We start from the raw sequence: 17,012 nt of genomic DNA, 5'->3' as shown, positions 1-17,012 counted from the left end.
TACCTAGACTAAACAGTTCCCGTGACGTGACTACATTAAAATGTAAGTACTTAATCTCCATTAAACAACTGTAACATATGTTAGTATCAATATTTTATAGTTTATCAATCTCAACGTTTTCAAATATCTAATAATATTTGCGACATTGTCTCCTATACTAGGTGCGTTTGCGCCGCAAGCATTGATAAGCCTGTTCCCGGCGACTAGGAAGTGTCTGGCTCGACAGAAATATCGTTGTAGGATGATCATGTGTGGCTTGCGCGACCATCGAGATCGAATCAGTATTATAAACGAGATTTATTTACTAACGGCTAATGGTTCCATGTAATGGATAAAATATCAGGCTGAGTTTAGCCTTCGTTTCTGTACGAGCGAGTAATTTAAAATTATAATAGGTACTTTGGACTAAAAATCGTCATTGTCTATGGTCACTTATTTGATTAAGCGAGTACTTAGCAAGTTTTAAGACGGTATTTTTGTTATGAAACGGGCAAGCAGATTATACCTTCACATTATGCATTGCCATAATATAACATCCCAGGGAGGTGGGAGGGGAATCGCCGACGCTATGTCAACTTAGATGGTTAAGATTAATTTAATTTTGCACAAATAATTCACCTGAAAACTAACGTTCTAAGCTCATATTTTGTACAGAAATAAAAATTAATACGAGTTATACTGGTCAAAATCTAATTTTGAAGCCTCTACTTTAGTTATTTATCCTCTCTAGCTCAATTATAAATTTCAATGGTTAAAAACTACAATCGTAATTAAATTGTCCTTATCACCACGAGAAATAACAGGTGCCCGGCAGTTTGTTGGTCATTATAATGCACGTAACGTAAAGATCGGTAAGTCACCGTCACGGTGCGCGCGCGCCGCACGCCATCTGGCTGCGTCGTGGGAAAACTTAACGCCTGCGCAGCCGCGCGAATACAGTCGTTGTTTCCCATACACCTCCACTCCAATGGGGTGTAAGATAAGAATGGAGTAAGTAGGGAAACAAATGTCGGTTTGATATAAATTAATTATTGACGTGGTGAACAATAGTAGATTGTTGCACCAAGCAGAAAGTTATTTATTATTGCACCGAGTGCCGATTTTGGCTTTAAAAAGCACGAGGGCAATATAAATTACTTAATGCGAGGTGCATAATCTGCTTTTCTTTCAACTATTACAGGAATAGAAGACGAAAAAAAAACTCATGCTAAACAATGAATAGGAAAGAAATGTCACTAGCACTCGATGATTCCATTTTTGTAAGTTTAAATTCGCACTTTCAAAAAATGTCCACGGAAAATTCGCAAGGTATCCGCCAATTTTTTTTTAAATTTCTTACTTTTTTTGGCAGAGTTAGTAGCAGATCCCCGCGCCCCTCGATCTGTCAAATTTCGGATGGGCGCCAGGTTGACCAACCAAACACACAAAGTTTTTTTTTAAAATTCGGCTAATTACTATTTTTGATAGGATTGGTAGCAACTATTTTTTGTACGCAATCTGTCAAATTTTATAAGACGGTCAGGTTGACCAACCTAACACTAGATTTTTTTACACTATGCAGGCTAATTTTATAACAAAAATACTCGTGTCTCTTTGGTAGTGCAATTAAAAAAAATCTAAAACAATGCAATAAAGGAATTTCATACATTTTTTCTGCTCTAGAGCAGAAAAGTCCCGCTTTGTGCTGGGTATTTAGTGCGGTTATGATGAAATTAAAGCATAGTTGGAAGAAAAATAATTTACCGTGGTAAAAGTAAAATTGTAAATGAATGAACGGTTGCGACCGCTACTTGACTGGTGCGTCGTTTTGCCAATTCATTGTTGATGGTTTCGCGGACCACTTCGAGTTCTTCCAGGGACCACCAGTGGTCCGTGGACCACCGGTTAAGAACCACTGAAAAACTAGCAAAAAAAAAAACTTTAAAAGAAGCATTTTTTTTGCTACTTTTTCATTCAATGTTGTGAGCAAGGTATTTAAAAATTACGTGATTTGGGAATCGAAAAACAAGATTGGTAAAAATTTTCTCGTTACATTTGAGCTTCAAAGTAGCGTCCAAATTTTACTGTCATGACCATATCGACCATAACACATAACTTAAAAAAAAATACTAAATAACTTCTACATATTCTCGATCTTCCTGTTGTACTCATAGATGGTATGGATGATTATTTATTTAGCGGCGATTAGTATCAGTTATCGGGGGGGACATCATTCAACAAACAATTACTGCGAGCGTGCGGTCGCTGATTGATAAAACCGCTCCTGAATCTATAAAACAATCGGCTATTAAATGATGTGCGTGTTCGATAGATGTAGCAACTTTTAGACTTGCTCTGTTGTTTAATTCTATTGCAGTATTTATAAAGTTTAATAAAAAAAAACTCATTTTTTATTTTCTTTATTGCATTTTGAATTTTTTTTATTCGACTGGATGGAAAACGAGCCAGCGGGTCTCCTGATGGTAAGAAATCACCACCGCCCATAGACACCTGCAACACCAGAGAGATTGCAGATGCGTTGCGAACCTAGAGGCCTAAGTTGGGATACCTCAAGTGCCAGTAATTTCACCGGAATTCATCTAATTATCTAGTCGTATTACGAAAGACTACCAAAACTATTCAATAATTTAAAAAAACTTAATAATAATTTTCTTTTATCCATTTGACGAATCACACATCAAAATTTAGATGGTGACTAAAAACCACCTTGTAATGTAGTATTGTATTAATTCTACATTAAAATGATTTATTATACTGTTACTAGTTTGATAATACGCCTTTTATTTACCCTATTTGGTTAAATACAGGTGTAAGAAGTCCTTAGAGGGTTGAAAAAAATCAAGCACTTAAACGGCTTGATACGACATTATATAGGTGTAGGTAGGTACGAATATTTTATAATTTGTTCAATCAATTTTACCCTTTTTAATTGGCTCATTAATTAAATAAGGAAAGTATTTGTTAAAATTATTATAGGAATTACATAATTTCCTTTAATTTTGGAACCTTCACACATTCTTACGGCAGCCTCCTTCATCATTTACGCTAAAAAGTCAACTAATCAAAACTCACCAAATCAAATTGTGCATTTAATTACCGAAAGCCGTTACTGCACGCTTAGATGACTTTTTACCCCAATGCAAATGTCGGGTCAAGTGAGCATATTAACCCGCAGGTGGGGTGGGGGTGGCTGCCCCCTGATAATTTGTAACAAACACTTCAGTACTTTGTTGACATCAGACAGTCCAGTTGACCTCCGATGGTCGTAGCATCCTTGTGAAACACGCGACTCCAAGTCTTCAGATTTACATTTCAAATTAAACAGGTACGTGACAAAATAGTGCAGAAATGCACCTTTAAATTGAAATAAATTTAATACTTAATTAAATTGTTTTAAAGCCATTATAGTGTAAATACTGGTAAACGATTAATGTGTTAATAATAAATCAGAACTTGATTAATAAAATAACATGACATTTTAAATATTAATTGTAATACAGCAAAGGCTACTTGATGTTTGCTTTATACGAATATATTATAAGCGCATTGTAATTAAAAGAAATCAATCAGACTGATATTTATCAAACCATCGAAATGCAAAAGTCAAGTTTGCTGTAACTGTCTCACGTGCAACAAATCTGTCCGCAATCTCGAGACGTAGTAAAACACGCTAAGCGACATTTTAAGTGCTCCGCTCGCTACAACATAATATTTTTGTATGTTTGTTACGAATAAATTCAAAGACGACTGAAACGATTTCAAAAATTCTTTGCTACTAAAACTTGAATAATGTAACCCAAGGTGTAAAATATTATAGAATATAGCAATATTTACAAATAACTTCGAAATTTTATATGTCCAACGATTATATAAAAGTCGTTATAACTACTTTTTTATATTTTAAAAGTTTAGGTAGTGTCATTATTCCATTTTTTTTTACTTAGAATAAAATTACAATGTCAAATAAATAACAAAAAACTACTACTACTAATTAACTACTTAAAAAACTATGAAATAACACAAATATAAACATAAACTAAAAGTTGATAGAGATGCTGACCAAAATTAGATCGTGTTATCCATACTTTTGTATTGATGCTTATCCAAATTAATGATTTTGTATTGAAGATTGTTTCAATACCTTTAGATTACCTTTTAGAGTATTTAAATCAGACATTCCAGATATTACGAATTTAAAAAAAAAACCATAATAATCAACAAAAAATAATAAACATAAAAATATATTTAAGTAGATACATTGACTCTACGTTGACGCGCTAGCTTGGTGCGTTTATAGTTTTTGGAGAGCTGAAAAATGCTTGAGAAGTGATGATTAGAGACTATTTTTTTTTATTGAGTCCATGATAAATCGGGGCAGGCGCTAGTAATTTACAAGTGATGAAAAAATCGACCGATGATATCACCTTATCTCGGTTGCGGTACTATCACGGATGCGGCTCTCGTTAGACAATGCTAGAGGCGTGGCTTTGCCCGTCGTGACTCGAATTAATTCTGCATGTGTCAATGTAAAACATTTACTTCCGACGTGCTTCGTGACGCCGGAGTGCTAAATTTCGCATTGCGATGCGATGACAATGTTTGCATTGATTGTATATTGTTTTGCTTTATGGCATGGCTCCACGCACCTTTTGAACCAGGGTATGCCTTGATGTCAAACCAAATGTTGTACCTACACTTACGTACATAAAATAGCTTAAACTGTTAAGGCGTGATTATTTTCAAACTTAATTTAAATTTCCTCTAATTTATGATATTCATCCTATTTTTTTTTCGTGATTAACTTCCTCAGGGAAAAAAAATGATTTGGAAAAACTGGTTTGGTGTGTGATTAAAAGATCTGTAGCTCTTATTGCATTCTGTCGGTGACCTAAAATTACCGAGAACATAGTACGGTATTAACAGGTCTCTCATCTTTATTGCAGATGTAAAGCAAACAACCGGCTGTACAATTATTACAATAACAGGGTACAGCCAACTAACCTTTCTAGTCGGAACACTCAATAAATAACGAATTAATTCGTGTCAATATGCACATCGGCCCATCGACAAAGACTTATGCGTCCTGTTACGAAAGTTCCCGCTTTAATTGCTGCCTTTCTATTGATTTACATGCTGGATCATGACCATATACTGCTATCACTGGTCCATTTAGAATTAAAACGAATTTTCTTTATCAAAATTTATTAAAGATGTTATACGCTCATTCGAATTTCGGTACCATTATAGGAAGGAAAATCTAGCAAGCGTTCTAGCAACATAATGATTAGATTTTCGTTTATTTTGTTACTTATTTGCTTTTAACGATTTTTACAGGTCGCCAAGGTTCCACTCTCAGCTCATCGAGCGTCTCACTGTCTCTGCCAGAAGACGAGGAAAGGGAAGAAACCGAACCACGCTGCTCATTCTGCGACGCACCCTTCCCTAACATTGACGCGTGAGTTACCTTGATTCTCTCTTGATTTGAAAATATTATATTGAATGCTGGAGTGAAGGAGTTTAAGAGAAACTGGTAGCCCTCGGAATACCAAGCTAGGTCGAACCTGTGGAGTAGCGCTAAACAGAGATGGGAACTTACTTAGTCTTTAACGAAAACCGAGGTACTATTTGATTTCTGCACCAATTACTTTAAAATGCGACCGAACTGTAGTTAAAAAACAATATGGAGAAATTTGTGCCTCTTACTTTTAAAACGTGCCCATCTTTTGTTGTTTTACTAGAAATAAATAGTTGCATTATTGTCTTAAAAATTGCGTGACGTGAAAAATGTGCGCTGCCTTGAAACATAGTTGAATCCATTACAAACCCGAGTCCTGAAGTTGATCAGTTTATCGTCGATATGTCTTCAAAACCATTAACCTCTTGCCATAAATATTCTGTGGTCGTCTGAGAGCTGTCCGGTAACGATTTATTTAGCACTAGAGATGTGCCCGTTCGATAAGACGAGGGCGTCGATGATTTGTTTCGGAGCGGGCTGGGGGCACGCGATACTAGCTACATCTGTTACGTTCTTAACAATTTATAATTGTTTTACTTATATAGAGCAAAATAAGCTCGTTTTACTTTAGGAAATTACCAAAAAAGCATAAAAAAGTAGAGTAACAAACGAACGGAACAAAAAGTTTTACGGCGATAAAATCAAATCGACGATGGACCGAGCACTATATAAGCATCTCATCACGAATGAAAATAAATCATGAATTTATTATTTGTATGACAAGCATCAGTAGGCCATAATGGCGTGTGTCATCATATTCTATTGGAGCGGCGTCGGTCTCATCAATAATGCAGGCGAGAGATTATCGACATGCACCGTTTTAAGTATCCTGGCGCTTATCGCGTCATCACTATTGTTTTTAACGATTCCTACAATTGTGTGACATCGGGAGATCGATTATTTTTCCATGTCCTTAATTTTATTGCCCTTGTTTAAACCATCATCTTTCGGAATTACTTTCTCTTGTTGTCTTTTATTTTTTCCTCCTTCAGCTTTCTCCACGTCGCTCTATTCTGAGCCGTCTGCATCCAGTTACTGCCCGCAACTCATCCAGTTACTCCAACGCATCTGTGGTCTTCCAACCGGTCTCTTGCACCCCACGGCCTCCATTCTAGTAAAGCCTTGCACCACGAGTCTGTTTTTCGGGCAACGTGACCAGCCCATTGCCACTTCAGCTTGGCTACCCGCCAAATTAATATGACAATAATATGACATATCAACCTACAACTTTCCTCTCTTTCTGTCGTATATCGTATGTCGTAAATAAATAAGTATTATAAATTCAAGGGCCGGAAACGCATCCGTGACTCAACTTATGTTATGGGTGTCGATGGGCGAAGGTTCTCTTGATTATGCCCAAAAATTACGTCAGTGCCCTATTTCTCGAAGCTACATGTTACAATTGAAAGTGGTAGTCTTTGTTTAACAGTATGCATTGAAAAGAGACAACCGCTTGTAAATTGTAGTTACGTGAAATGGGCCACAGGACTAAACTTGCACAAAAAATACTACTAATCCTAGCGTACCTACTTGTATGTAGATGCATAGTGACTTCTAAGTCACCATGACGTAATTTAAAGATTCTCCTCACTTGATTATCCTTCTTAAATTATTCCATTAGCTTTTATCGCTGTTTCTTAACCTGGTTTGACGCGCTAATGCTAATATCAGTGCTATCTTAGTTAAGTGTTCTGGCCATAATGCGTCAGTAGGCGTAAAATTATAATGTCACGTATGTCCCTAATACCCGTTGGAACGTGATACATCATGCGTTACGCCAGCCTCCATTGTTATCTCTTATCGAATCTCTCTTCCACTCTTGCTTTCATCACGGCCGTCACAATTGGAATCATCAGACCTGTCACACCTTGAATCGATATCTGATCTATGGTAGCTCTTGCGCAGGCGCACCGACATTACGCATTATTCGTTTGTGATTGGCTCTCTTTTGTGCAATGATTGGACGATAGATGTTTTTTTTTGATAAATCGAAACACTTATTCTGTAAGTAGGTCGCGAAGGGCTGTTTTACGAGTTTTTTTAATTACCAGCACTTTTGGAATGACCAGAAAACGTGTGTGTCTAAATCGACCTGCCATCTAGGTACTTCTTGGTCCGCTTTGTCATCGTTGGCCGTTCTGTGGTAAAAAAATATATAAAAGATTAAAAATAAATGGTTAAGCATATTTTAATTTTTAATACAAACAGAAAGTGTGAATTAAGCTCCTAACCGAACCAAGCATCAATATTTTAAACTACAACGTAAGTATCTTTGTATTAATGAAGCTTATGAATGAGCTAGTATTAATTTCGTATACAAATAGGAACACATTGGTAATATTTGTGTTATCTCGTCAGCCATCGTAGACTGGCCCAAGGAATTTCTCAATCGATTGTTAGCGCTTTGGATCTACAATCGATTATTAAAATGTAAGCACGATCGTCGGTACATCATTAGTCTACTGTGCCGCTAAGATGTTGCATACTAAATGGACTACAACTTTTTTACCCGGCTCTTCCGATATTAAAGTAAACGTTACTATATACTACACATTCTTAATGTTAGTTTTATATATCATCATCATCATCATCATCATCATCATCATATCAGCCATATTTGTTGGACATAGGCCTCCCCCATCGACCTCCAGTTGCCTCGGTTGGAAGCGGTTTGCATCCACCGTGAACCCACGACTTTAACCAGGTCATTCGTCTATCTCGTTGGTGGACGTCTTACGCTGCGCTTGCCGATCTGCAGTCTCCACTCGAAAACCTTTCGGCCCCAGCGACTATCTGTTCTCCGTGCTATATGGCTATTCCAAACGCAAGTCCATAGATACCTACACAATTAAAAACAAATAAATAGAACAAATCAAAGTAAATAAAATTAAAATTAAAAAAATCACATTTAACAAAAAAAATAACAAATCAAATCGAAATAAATAAATAAAATGAATGAATTTACAAATAAAAAAAAAATCGTAACGAACACGTCTATAGTACGCTATGTATGTACCCACTATGTAATACACAACTACGAGTACCTATGTGAGAATTCTTATTCATTAGGTAGCGCAGTGCAATATAGTTTTGAAATAACGAAAAACTAACTGACTAACTGACTTTCTTCGTGCTTCTATATTCGGTTGAAAATGTATGCAAAACGATATTCAAAATGAAATGCTTAGCAGCATTTTAGATTCACATCAGGTATCAGTGGCTGGTGTGGGTGGAGCTTAATGGATCGACTTTGAATGAAAGTTGTTCATTGGATGTTATCAATTCGTGAACATGTAGATTGCCCCTACGATCACAATCTCAACATCCTACAGTGTGTTCGAACCTAATTTGCGTTTTGTTTTTACGACATTTTATCTCGAATCCGTGTTTTCTGCTGACGAAGACATAGAAACTAATTTGTCCTCTTCTCAAAGTTTATCTTGTAGGCAAAGGTACGTCAGTTATTAGTCGACTGAATAAAAATCAACAAATCATTTTTGTCTTATGTACTCTCAGACATCTCATACATAACATTCCATGAGCCGTGTCCAATAATTACGTTTTCGCTCTCCACAGAGCAATCATTGTTAAAAACTTAATAAGCTTTTTGTCATCGAGGCTCGTTCTCTACAGGGCACCTCTAGCTAATAGATCAATTGTTGCATTCCAATCTTTAAACGTACCGAAAAAAAATCGGCACACTTTCAATTGTAACTGCCTACAATTACGCAATATGCTATTAAGAGGAACACAATCGATCTCTGTTAGAACCGTTTACTTAGATGTTGCTGCGCGTTTGTAATGATAATAAAAAAATACGCCGCCGAAGATCGCCCGCGCTGATAGGAGTGTTGCAAGCGGAGCCTGGGGCTAGTCGTTGTATCTGACTGGTCCGGGCGGCACTTGCAAGGCTACTACCGTTGCTAGCTGTCACGTTGCATATCAGTACTTAAATGAACGGTATTTATGGAAAATTTGTGTCTCTTCTAGCTTTGGCTAGAGAAAATCTCAATATTTATTTGATTTAAACTACTCTGAGACATAGACATAATTATTAAAATAGATAAACTGGTACTTAGTAATCGATATAAGACGGAAATGTTTCGAACCAATTTTTAGTTGCTTCTTAAGGCGAGCTCGAACAGAAAGCTGACCGTAAACCGCGTGAAGAAACCACGGATTGGTTCGGAACATGTTGGACATATCTCGACTGTTAATATGAGTGTGACCCGTATTTTAACGTTAGCGTAATTTGATTTCTCTGCTGTTCCCAAGGATCAAACATTTGCAACAGGTAACACTAGTACTGCTCTACGTAACCGACCGACGGACCTTTACTGACGGTAGATTCTATTTCCGAGATTAATTAAAAGATAGACGGCGCACCGGCGGTCCGGCAACTGCGAGAGTGAATACGCATCTTGTCATCGTAACAATGGTAACGCTAGTAAACAGGATTGCATAGCATTCTGCTGTCACAAATGCTTTTGTATTTTTTTTCAAACAAAAGCAGCGATGTAATCGTTACTCACGTTAAAAGCCTTAATTCAGCACAGCAGGTGCGTTAGAAAACGCCGGAGGCAAAGGGTTGCGTGCGGTGGACCAGTTACTGCCAAGGAGACTTGGGTGACTATTTTTGTAATATTATATACGGTTTTCATGACATGACAGCCAATCATGACAGCAATATAACAGGATTTTCTTGACCCTCGATTTGCGATGTCGGAAACTCGTTAACTACCTGGAGAATTTATTGAGTCGAAGAGCTAAACGTTTTAGCTTATAGTTCGTAATAATAGTGTTCTGTTTTTCGTGCAATATAAGACTTCCTAAAGACTTGATAATCATATAATGACAAGGCTAGACTTATCAGTTACTTAGCGAATTAGCTCGTTGAAGTGGCACTGAGCAGCCATATATTTATACAATACATAGAACGGCGAATAGACGGTCGATGGGGCTGAAAAGTTCTCAAATGAAAACCGCAGATCGGCATGCGCAGCGTAGGACGTCCACCAACGAGATGGGCGGAAGACCTGATTAAAGCCGCGGGCTCACGGTGGATGCAGGAAGCTTCCAACAGAAGCAACTGGAGGTTTATGAGGGAGGCCTATGTCCAACAGTGGACGTCCTGTGGTTGATATGATGATGATGATGGAGGCTACTTCTCCTATATATTTTATACCATAAGTATATCCATATCATAATACGCAGATACAATCGAAATCATAGCAAATACGTACTCGTATAAATCCATAACATTGGACGAGAACACGTTTGAGTTATGCACACCTGGTTCGGAGCGATCTCCGCGTAGGCGATCCCGATGCCACAGTACAGATGTTATCGTCGCTGTTTTCCTGCAGTTATATCTTAGTCCACTTGCTGGTTTTACTTAGTCTAGTTCGTTAGCTAATCTTTTCACTTTCTAATGGAGACGTTGGTGGTACGAGTATCGGATTAATTCATTTTGAATGTGAAATAAGGCTTAAGATCGCAGTAGTAATATTTAATAGTTCATTTAAATGGAAATCTTTCTAAGCTCTGGCAGATGAGCTCGTAAAGACATGAACAAGTTATTTTAATGAAACACAAGTACCTATGTACGTTTTCCGAACTTGTATCCACAAGGCAGATTCTATCACATCTTTCATATCTATCACATTGCCATGAAATAAAACAAAGACATAATCTACTTATTCATTTGAATAAAAAACAATAATATTTGTACACCTAACGGCAGAACGTAGTGCATCTCCTTATTTCTTAAGATCTTTGTAATCTACGTTCAACAAATGAAACATTCTATTCTATTATTTATAGATTATACATAATTTATAACAGTCTTGAAAAAAAAAGCTTTTCTCTTCCAGCCTCGACCGGCACTTGATTCAGTCGCACGCCCAGCAAGCGGCGGCGTTCCACTGCGAGCTTTGCAACCGTGCGTACTGCTCCCGCGCACTGCTGCTGCGACACCGCGCGCTCGCGCACACCGACATCAGGAAATACCCCTGCGAGAATTGCCCAAAGGTGTGGATTGACTTTTATTGACTTTATATACGAATAGTTTTAGCATCTTTTGGACTTTTTCGAAGTCAGACCTTCATTCAGAGATGGAACGATGATAACATTGGAATTGTGATCAACAGTGACTGTACCAACAACAGTATTATTAGATATCTACAAAAGTCTCCTCAGCTTACAAATAAAATATAACAGGTTTGAAAAGTTGTTTGTTACAAGGGCGTCCAGTCTCAGTCCAGATCTCAATGAAATTATTGTCTCCTTTTATAATTCAAATTCACAAAGAAATGACTTATGGTTTCGGTAGGGTTCTACGATACGAAAAGTTTTGATACTATTAATCTTTCAAGTTAACCATGCATTTTATTCAATGTAACAATGTTCACTCAAATCAAACCGACGCAATGGGGATGTTTAGTGATGATCGCCAAACTGTTGACAGTTGTAATAACTTTAGTGACAAAATATTTGTACATGACTGTATGGAACTTTCATAAGCGGACTGTACAATGACTGCAACAAAACTGAAAACTACACTTGCAGCTTTGAAAATAAACTGTACGGTTAGCCTATGCCCGGCTGCGTGGCTCATATTCGTGATCATGATTTGCCACTTTAGTTGCAGTCAGAATAAAAGTCGAAACTTTCGACAGTTCGGCACCACGCTTGATTCACTAAGCTTCCTCGTCCAATCTTTAACGTCATTTCACCCGTTCCGAAACCTGATGTTATTTCAGGTATTTACCGATCCTTCCAACCTCCAGCGCCACATTCGCGCGCAGCACGTCGGCGCTCGCAGCCACGCCTGCCCAGAGTGCGGCAAGACCTTCGCAACATCTTCAGGCCTCAAGCAGCACACGCACATACATTCCAGTGTCAAGCCTTTCCAGTGCAAAGTGTGCTTTAAGGTGAGTGTGTGGTAATTTTAACTGCTAAAATTACGTCTTTCGTCACACTTCTGATTAGTATCGGTAAGTATATAAGAATAAGAAACATTTATTCCATAACTAACATAATCAATTAGGAAGTAACAAATATTCCAATAACTATCTAAGCTACTGCCGTATACATCAGTCAGAAGAAGTCAGAAGAAGATACATACATACATCCCGTCGGTTTTTTATTTTCTACTTTTCTAATCAAATTTCTTTATAAATAAAGTTATTACGCGGAACTCAGCAATAGTAAGAACACTTTGAGCAAGACGTAAGCCAGAATATATATGGCACTACATGTGTATAATTTTTCATGGGTAGTGTCTGAGCGTTAAATTTCCTACGAGTAATAAAATTCACTCAATTATTTTTCATCACACTTGCTCGTAAACAGTGTCGTAACATGCAGGCTACCTTGGATGCAACCCCCCAAATAAAACCCTCGACTAATTTTCATGCCATGAAGCCCAAGGTCGGGCGAAAATGAGTTTGTTACTGCATGGCCTGCTGCTGCTCCGTGAGGGGGGGGGTGTTAGCTGGCGCCAAGAGCGCAATCAGCGGTATCGGCAATTTTTAGTTTTTCTTTTACAAATATACAATTTTACTCGCAAATGTGATGAAAATCATTGTATGTCGCACGGGCGGTACTAGAATTACGAACATCGACTTCAGGCTTCTAATAGACTCTCGTTCGTAATTCCTTATTTACCGCCCTTAAGACACAATGTACTATTGAGCTTAATACTCGTATTTTAAATTATCTAGTAACTTGTAAACGTCAGCCTAATATTTATTTTATTAGCATTTTTTGTATTGTTTCAGTCCTATACACAATTCTCAAACCTGTGCCGGCACAAACGAATGCACGTCGCCTGCAGAGCCCTCGTGGAGTGCGGGAAATGTGGCAACTCCTTCAACTCTTACGCATCTCTTACTAAACACAAGAGGTTCTGTGATACCGCCAGCGCCGCCAACGTCAATTTGCGAGGCCAAATGCCACAGGGGCTCTCCCAAATGCCTACTCTACCGAATGTCGGGATGAATACACCTGGAAATCCAAATCCGTTTCCTTTGTACAGAGGACCGGGTCTGTCACTTCCGTACAACACCTTTGCTCATTATCCAGCTCTGTTTTCGGCAGCCGCAGCCGCATGCCCTCCGGAATTTTTGAATCCACTTTTGTTCAATGTTCAAGGAGCAAGACTTGCTGCTATGGAACATGATTTGGCCATGTCAAATGCAAGTTTGTTGTCAAAGCAACAAGAAGGCCGTTTGTCTGTCAAAAGCATGGATAGCTCGACTTCCCTGGAGGATATAATGAAGAAAAATAAGGATATGGACTATGATTGCAACAAGAGGGATAGCGATACTGGTGACAGGATGACTCCAAGCAAATCACACAGCCTAACTGTAAAACAGTCTCCCCCTTCGGTTGAAGAAGTGTCCTTGCACCAACGTCCTTCACCAGTCATGAACATGACAACACCCATCGTTCCATACAACTTTGCTAGGGATGATTCCAAACATCGCAAATCACCATTCAACTTTTCACTTAAACTCAACAATAACACTATTTCTGGAAATAAGTCAATATCTCCATTTCCCACTGATTTATCCAAGAACGACAGAAACGACGACGACAAAAATTCAGACTACTCTGATTCGGAGGTAGAAATGAAGAAAGACGAAGGAGACCAGCCTCTCGATTTATCTGTATCCCGAAAGCAAAGCGACAAGGATTCTGAAGCTGATATGGACGATCGTTCCTTTCGGAACTCGTCGGTTAAATCGTATTCTCCTCCCGAAAGCCCATTGGAGAGGGACAGTAAAACACCTGAGAACGAAACCACGGATATCGATGTGGAGGGAGTAGAGCCAAAGAGAGAGAATTCCCCTCCTCAGCTAGTGTCACCGCCGCTAGCGTTCCCGATGCCCGTCCACCCGCAGCATAACAATAGTCTCATCGATGCCATGTATCGCCCCAGATTTCCTCCCTTTCACTCAGCCTCCGATTCGATTTTGAATTCATCACCCTATGTTCCGACTCCCTTTAATTTTTTATCCCCTCTTCTCGGTACGGATGGCCCTGACAGGCAACCGAGCGCTTATGCAAAATTTCGCGAACTGAGCGCCGGATCGGGGAAGCTCCGAGACCGTTACGCCTGTAAGTTCTGCGGAAAAGTGTTTCCGCGCAGCGCCAACCTGACTCGCCACCTCCGCACCCACACCGGGGAACAGCCGTACAAATGTAAGTACTGCGAGCGTTCGTTCTCCATTTCGTCTAATCTGCAGCGACACGTCAGGAACATACACAACAAGGAACGACCGTTCAGATGTCCGTTGTGCGATAGGTGTTTCGGGCAGCAGACAAACCTCGACCGTCACCTGAAGAAGCACGAGGCCGAGGGCGGGGATTCGCCCAGTTCTGCGGACACTGAGCGCGAGGACACGTACTTTGATGACATCCGGTCGTTTATGGGCAAAGTGACGTGCTCGCCGGGCGCGCGCTCGCCGCCCGCCGCTTCCCCGCACGCGCCGCACCGTCCTTCCGTCCTCGCCATATCCACATAGCCGTCGGCGTACCCGCTACCGCCTCCGCCGCCGCTGTGGCCGCAGCCGTTCGACTAGCGTCCACCCTCGAGGGCGCCGGTGCGAGCCGCGGCCGCGAGCCCCGAGTCATGGAGCGGGTGTTCCACTACGTACTGTCACGTCTCTCTATAGTGCACTGAGAGTAATACTTATCGTAACTGATTTATTAAATTTAATTATTACAAACATATTTCATTCTTGTAGCTAGTGAAATACATATAACTTATCATGACAACGCATACTGTTTGGTCGGTTATTGCGAGAGCATTCGTGTTCTTCACTTTATATTAGAGTTTAATCATTTGACGCGATAAAATTACTTCAAATAATCGTTCCTAGTTTACATCTTGTGATCTAAGATTGATATATCTTACTTTACGAACTGTATATATTTTTCCACAGCCGATTGTTAGACTAAGTTATGCATATTAATATTAATGTAGTTTGTTAAAAAATGTAATATAGAGGTTAAAGTTTTTTTTAATATTACTTTATTTCATGTATCGGTTTGCACCTTGCTTGTAAGTAAAGATTTAACTACGTTAAGAGACATCATTTTGTAATTACAAACTAATGTATAAATTAATGGGTGAAATTAGGTCAGAATCGCGTTCGGATTTTCTCGTTTAGTCAAGAACCTACCAAAGCTTTCGTAATTATAGAAAAAATTGTTTACTATTCGGTTTAAACGAAGGGATTATAGAGTAATATAAATTGGCACTATCAAATTATGTAGAATATTGTTATATTATTAAGTAGATTCGTGAATAGTTGCAAATCCCTTGAAATATTTTGTTAAATTGTTATTTACACAGTTACTGTATATATAAAATTGAAACGTTGAAAGCATATCATGTGTTTCATTAGAGTCGACGCTCAAACGTTTAGATACTATATAATTCACTTACAAACTGTAGGGTTATGGAACTTGTAAAATAATTGTTAGCTCATAGCAAATAATAATTAAGATACATTCAATATAGTCGCATCGGAACTGCTACCGCAACGTAAATATTTTGATCCAGTGGGTCCAAATGATAGCGCGATAAACTTCGTATTATGTTAAACAAAGATAGTCTATAATTGATATATAATAAATGTAATAATTATTTTTCATTATATACACCAATTTATTAAGATTAGACTTTTTAAACCAAATGCACATCACTTCTGCGGGCCATAATGTATCACTGGTCAAAGTATATACGTTGCACGATATTATTGCATCTAATTGTAGATAGGTATACAAATGTATAGTTGTTTAGGTACATACACAGTAAATAATTTTTCGATGCTTGTCGACGCATCTCTCAAATGCATACGTTATTTGCATGTCTAAAGCAATGAAGTACTTATAAAGTAGATAGTTGTTTGTATTCAATAGTACAATTTTGTACTATTTTCATATCACTTCGATGCACTAGTTATATTTTTAAGGACTTAGCGTCACAAATAATACCTAATTATTATCTATAAATGCTAACAACTAAGACACTTGTACCTACATTATTTAATTCAAAGTTCAATTACACGCAGAACGTGAATATTGTATCTCATTGAAAATAAAACAGTACAACGTATCGAGGCGTCTTTGATTGCTTTAAGTTTAATTATCCTTTCCTTCTAGTTGATGTATAATGGAATGCGTCAGTGGTTGTCCTTCAAAACGACCCGGTACCGGATAAAGTTGCTTCCAGCTTGTTCGTGCCCTTGATTGTACTAAAAGTAAATACAGCAACCTCTGAACGGGTTTTGTTGGAAAAAAGGAATGACAAACATTTGCCATCATCCGCGAGATATAATACGTACCTATGTTTGAATGGGCAACCATCCGGAACATCCACGCCGAAGATAGAGACAAAGAATAGCGGTACTTGACTTGACGTAAGTAGATGAAGGAACGCTATGTAAGCTGCTAAAATATATATAGGGAACAAATTTATGTGAGG

The 17,012-nt window shown here is 38.4% G+C and overlaps 1 protein-coding gene across 7 annotated transcripts in view; it reads left to right on the top strand.

Moving 5' to 3' along the window:
- The window catches only part of LOC141441291 (transcription factor hamlet-like), a 165,330-nt gene extending 148,704 nt beyond the window's left edge, over positions 1-16,626 (top strand). For 6 of the 7 annotated variants that reach the window (XM_074105968.1, XM_074105967.1, XM_074105973.1 and 3 more), the window contains 4 exons: positions 5,335-5,455; positions 11,389-11,545; positions 12,277-12,447; positions 13,297-16,626. In XM_074105968.1, coding sequence (XP_073962069.1) covers positions 5,335-5,455; positions 11,389-11,545; positions 12,277-12,447; positions 13,297-15,045 — 2,198 coding nt within the window. In that variant the 3' untranslated portion in view covers positions 15,046-16,626. The remainder of the gene's footprint in view (positions 1-5,334; positions 5,456-11,388; positions 11,546-12,276; positions 12,448-13,296) is intronic. The other variant, XM_074105969.1, reaches the window with a different exon arrangement.
- Positions 16,627-17,012: the final 386 nt, after the last annotated feature.

This window comes from Choristoneura fumiferana, chromosome 23, assembly GCF_025370935.1.
Source record: "Choristoneura fumiferana chromosome 23, NRCan_CFum_1, whole genome shotgun sequence".
NCBI classification, from domain to species: Eukaryota; Metazoa; Arthropoda; class Insecta; order Lepidoptera; family Tortricidae; genus Choristoneura; species Choristoneura fumiferana.
Note: the sequence above shows the minus strand (reverse complement) of the source record. Positions and strands in the feature narration are given on the sequence as shown.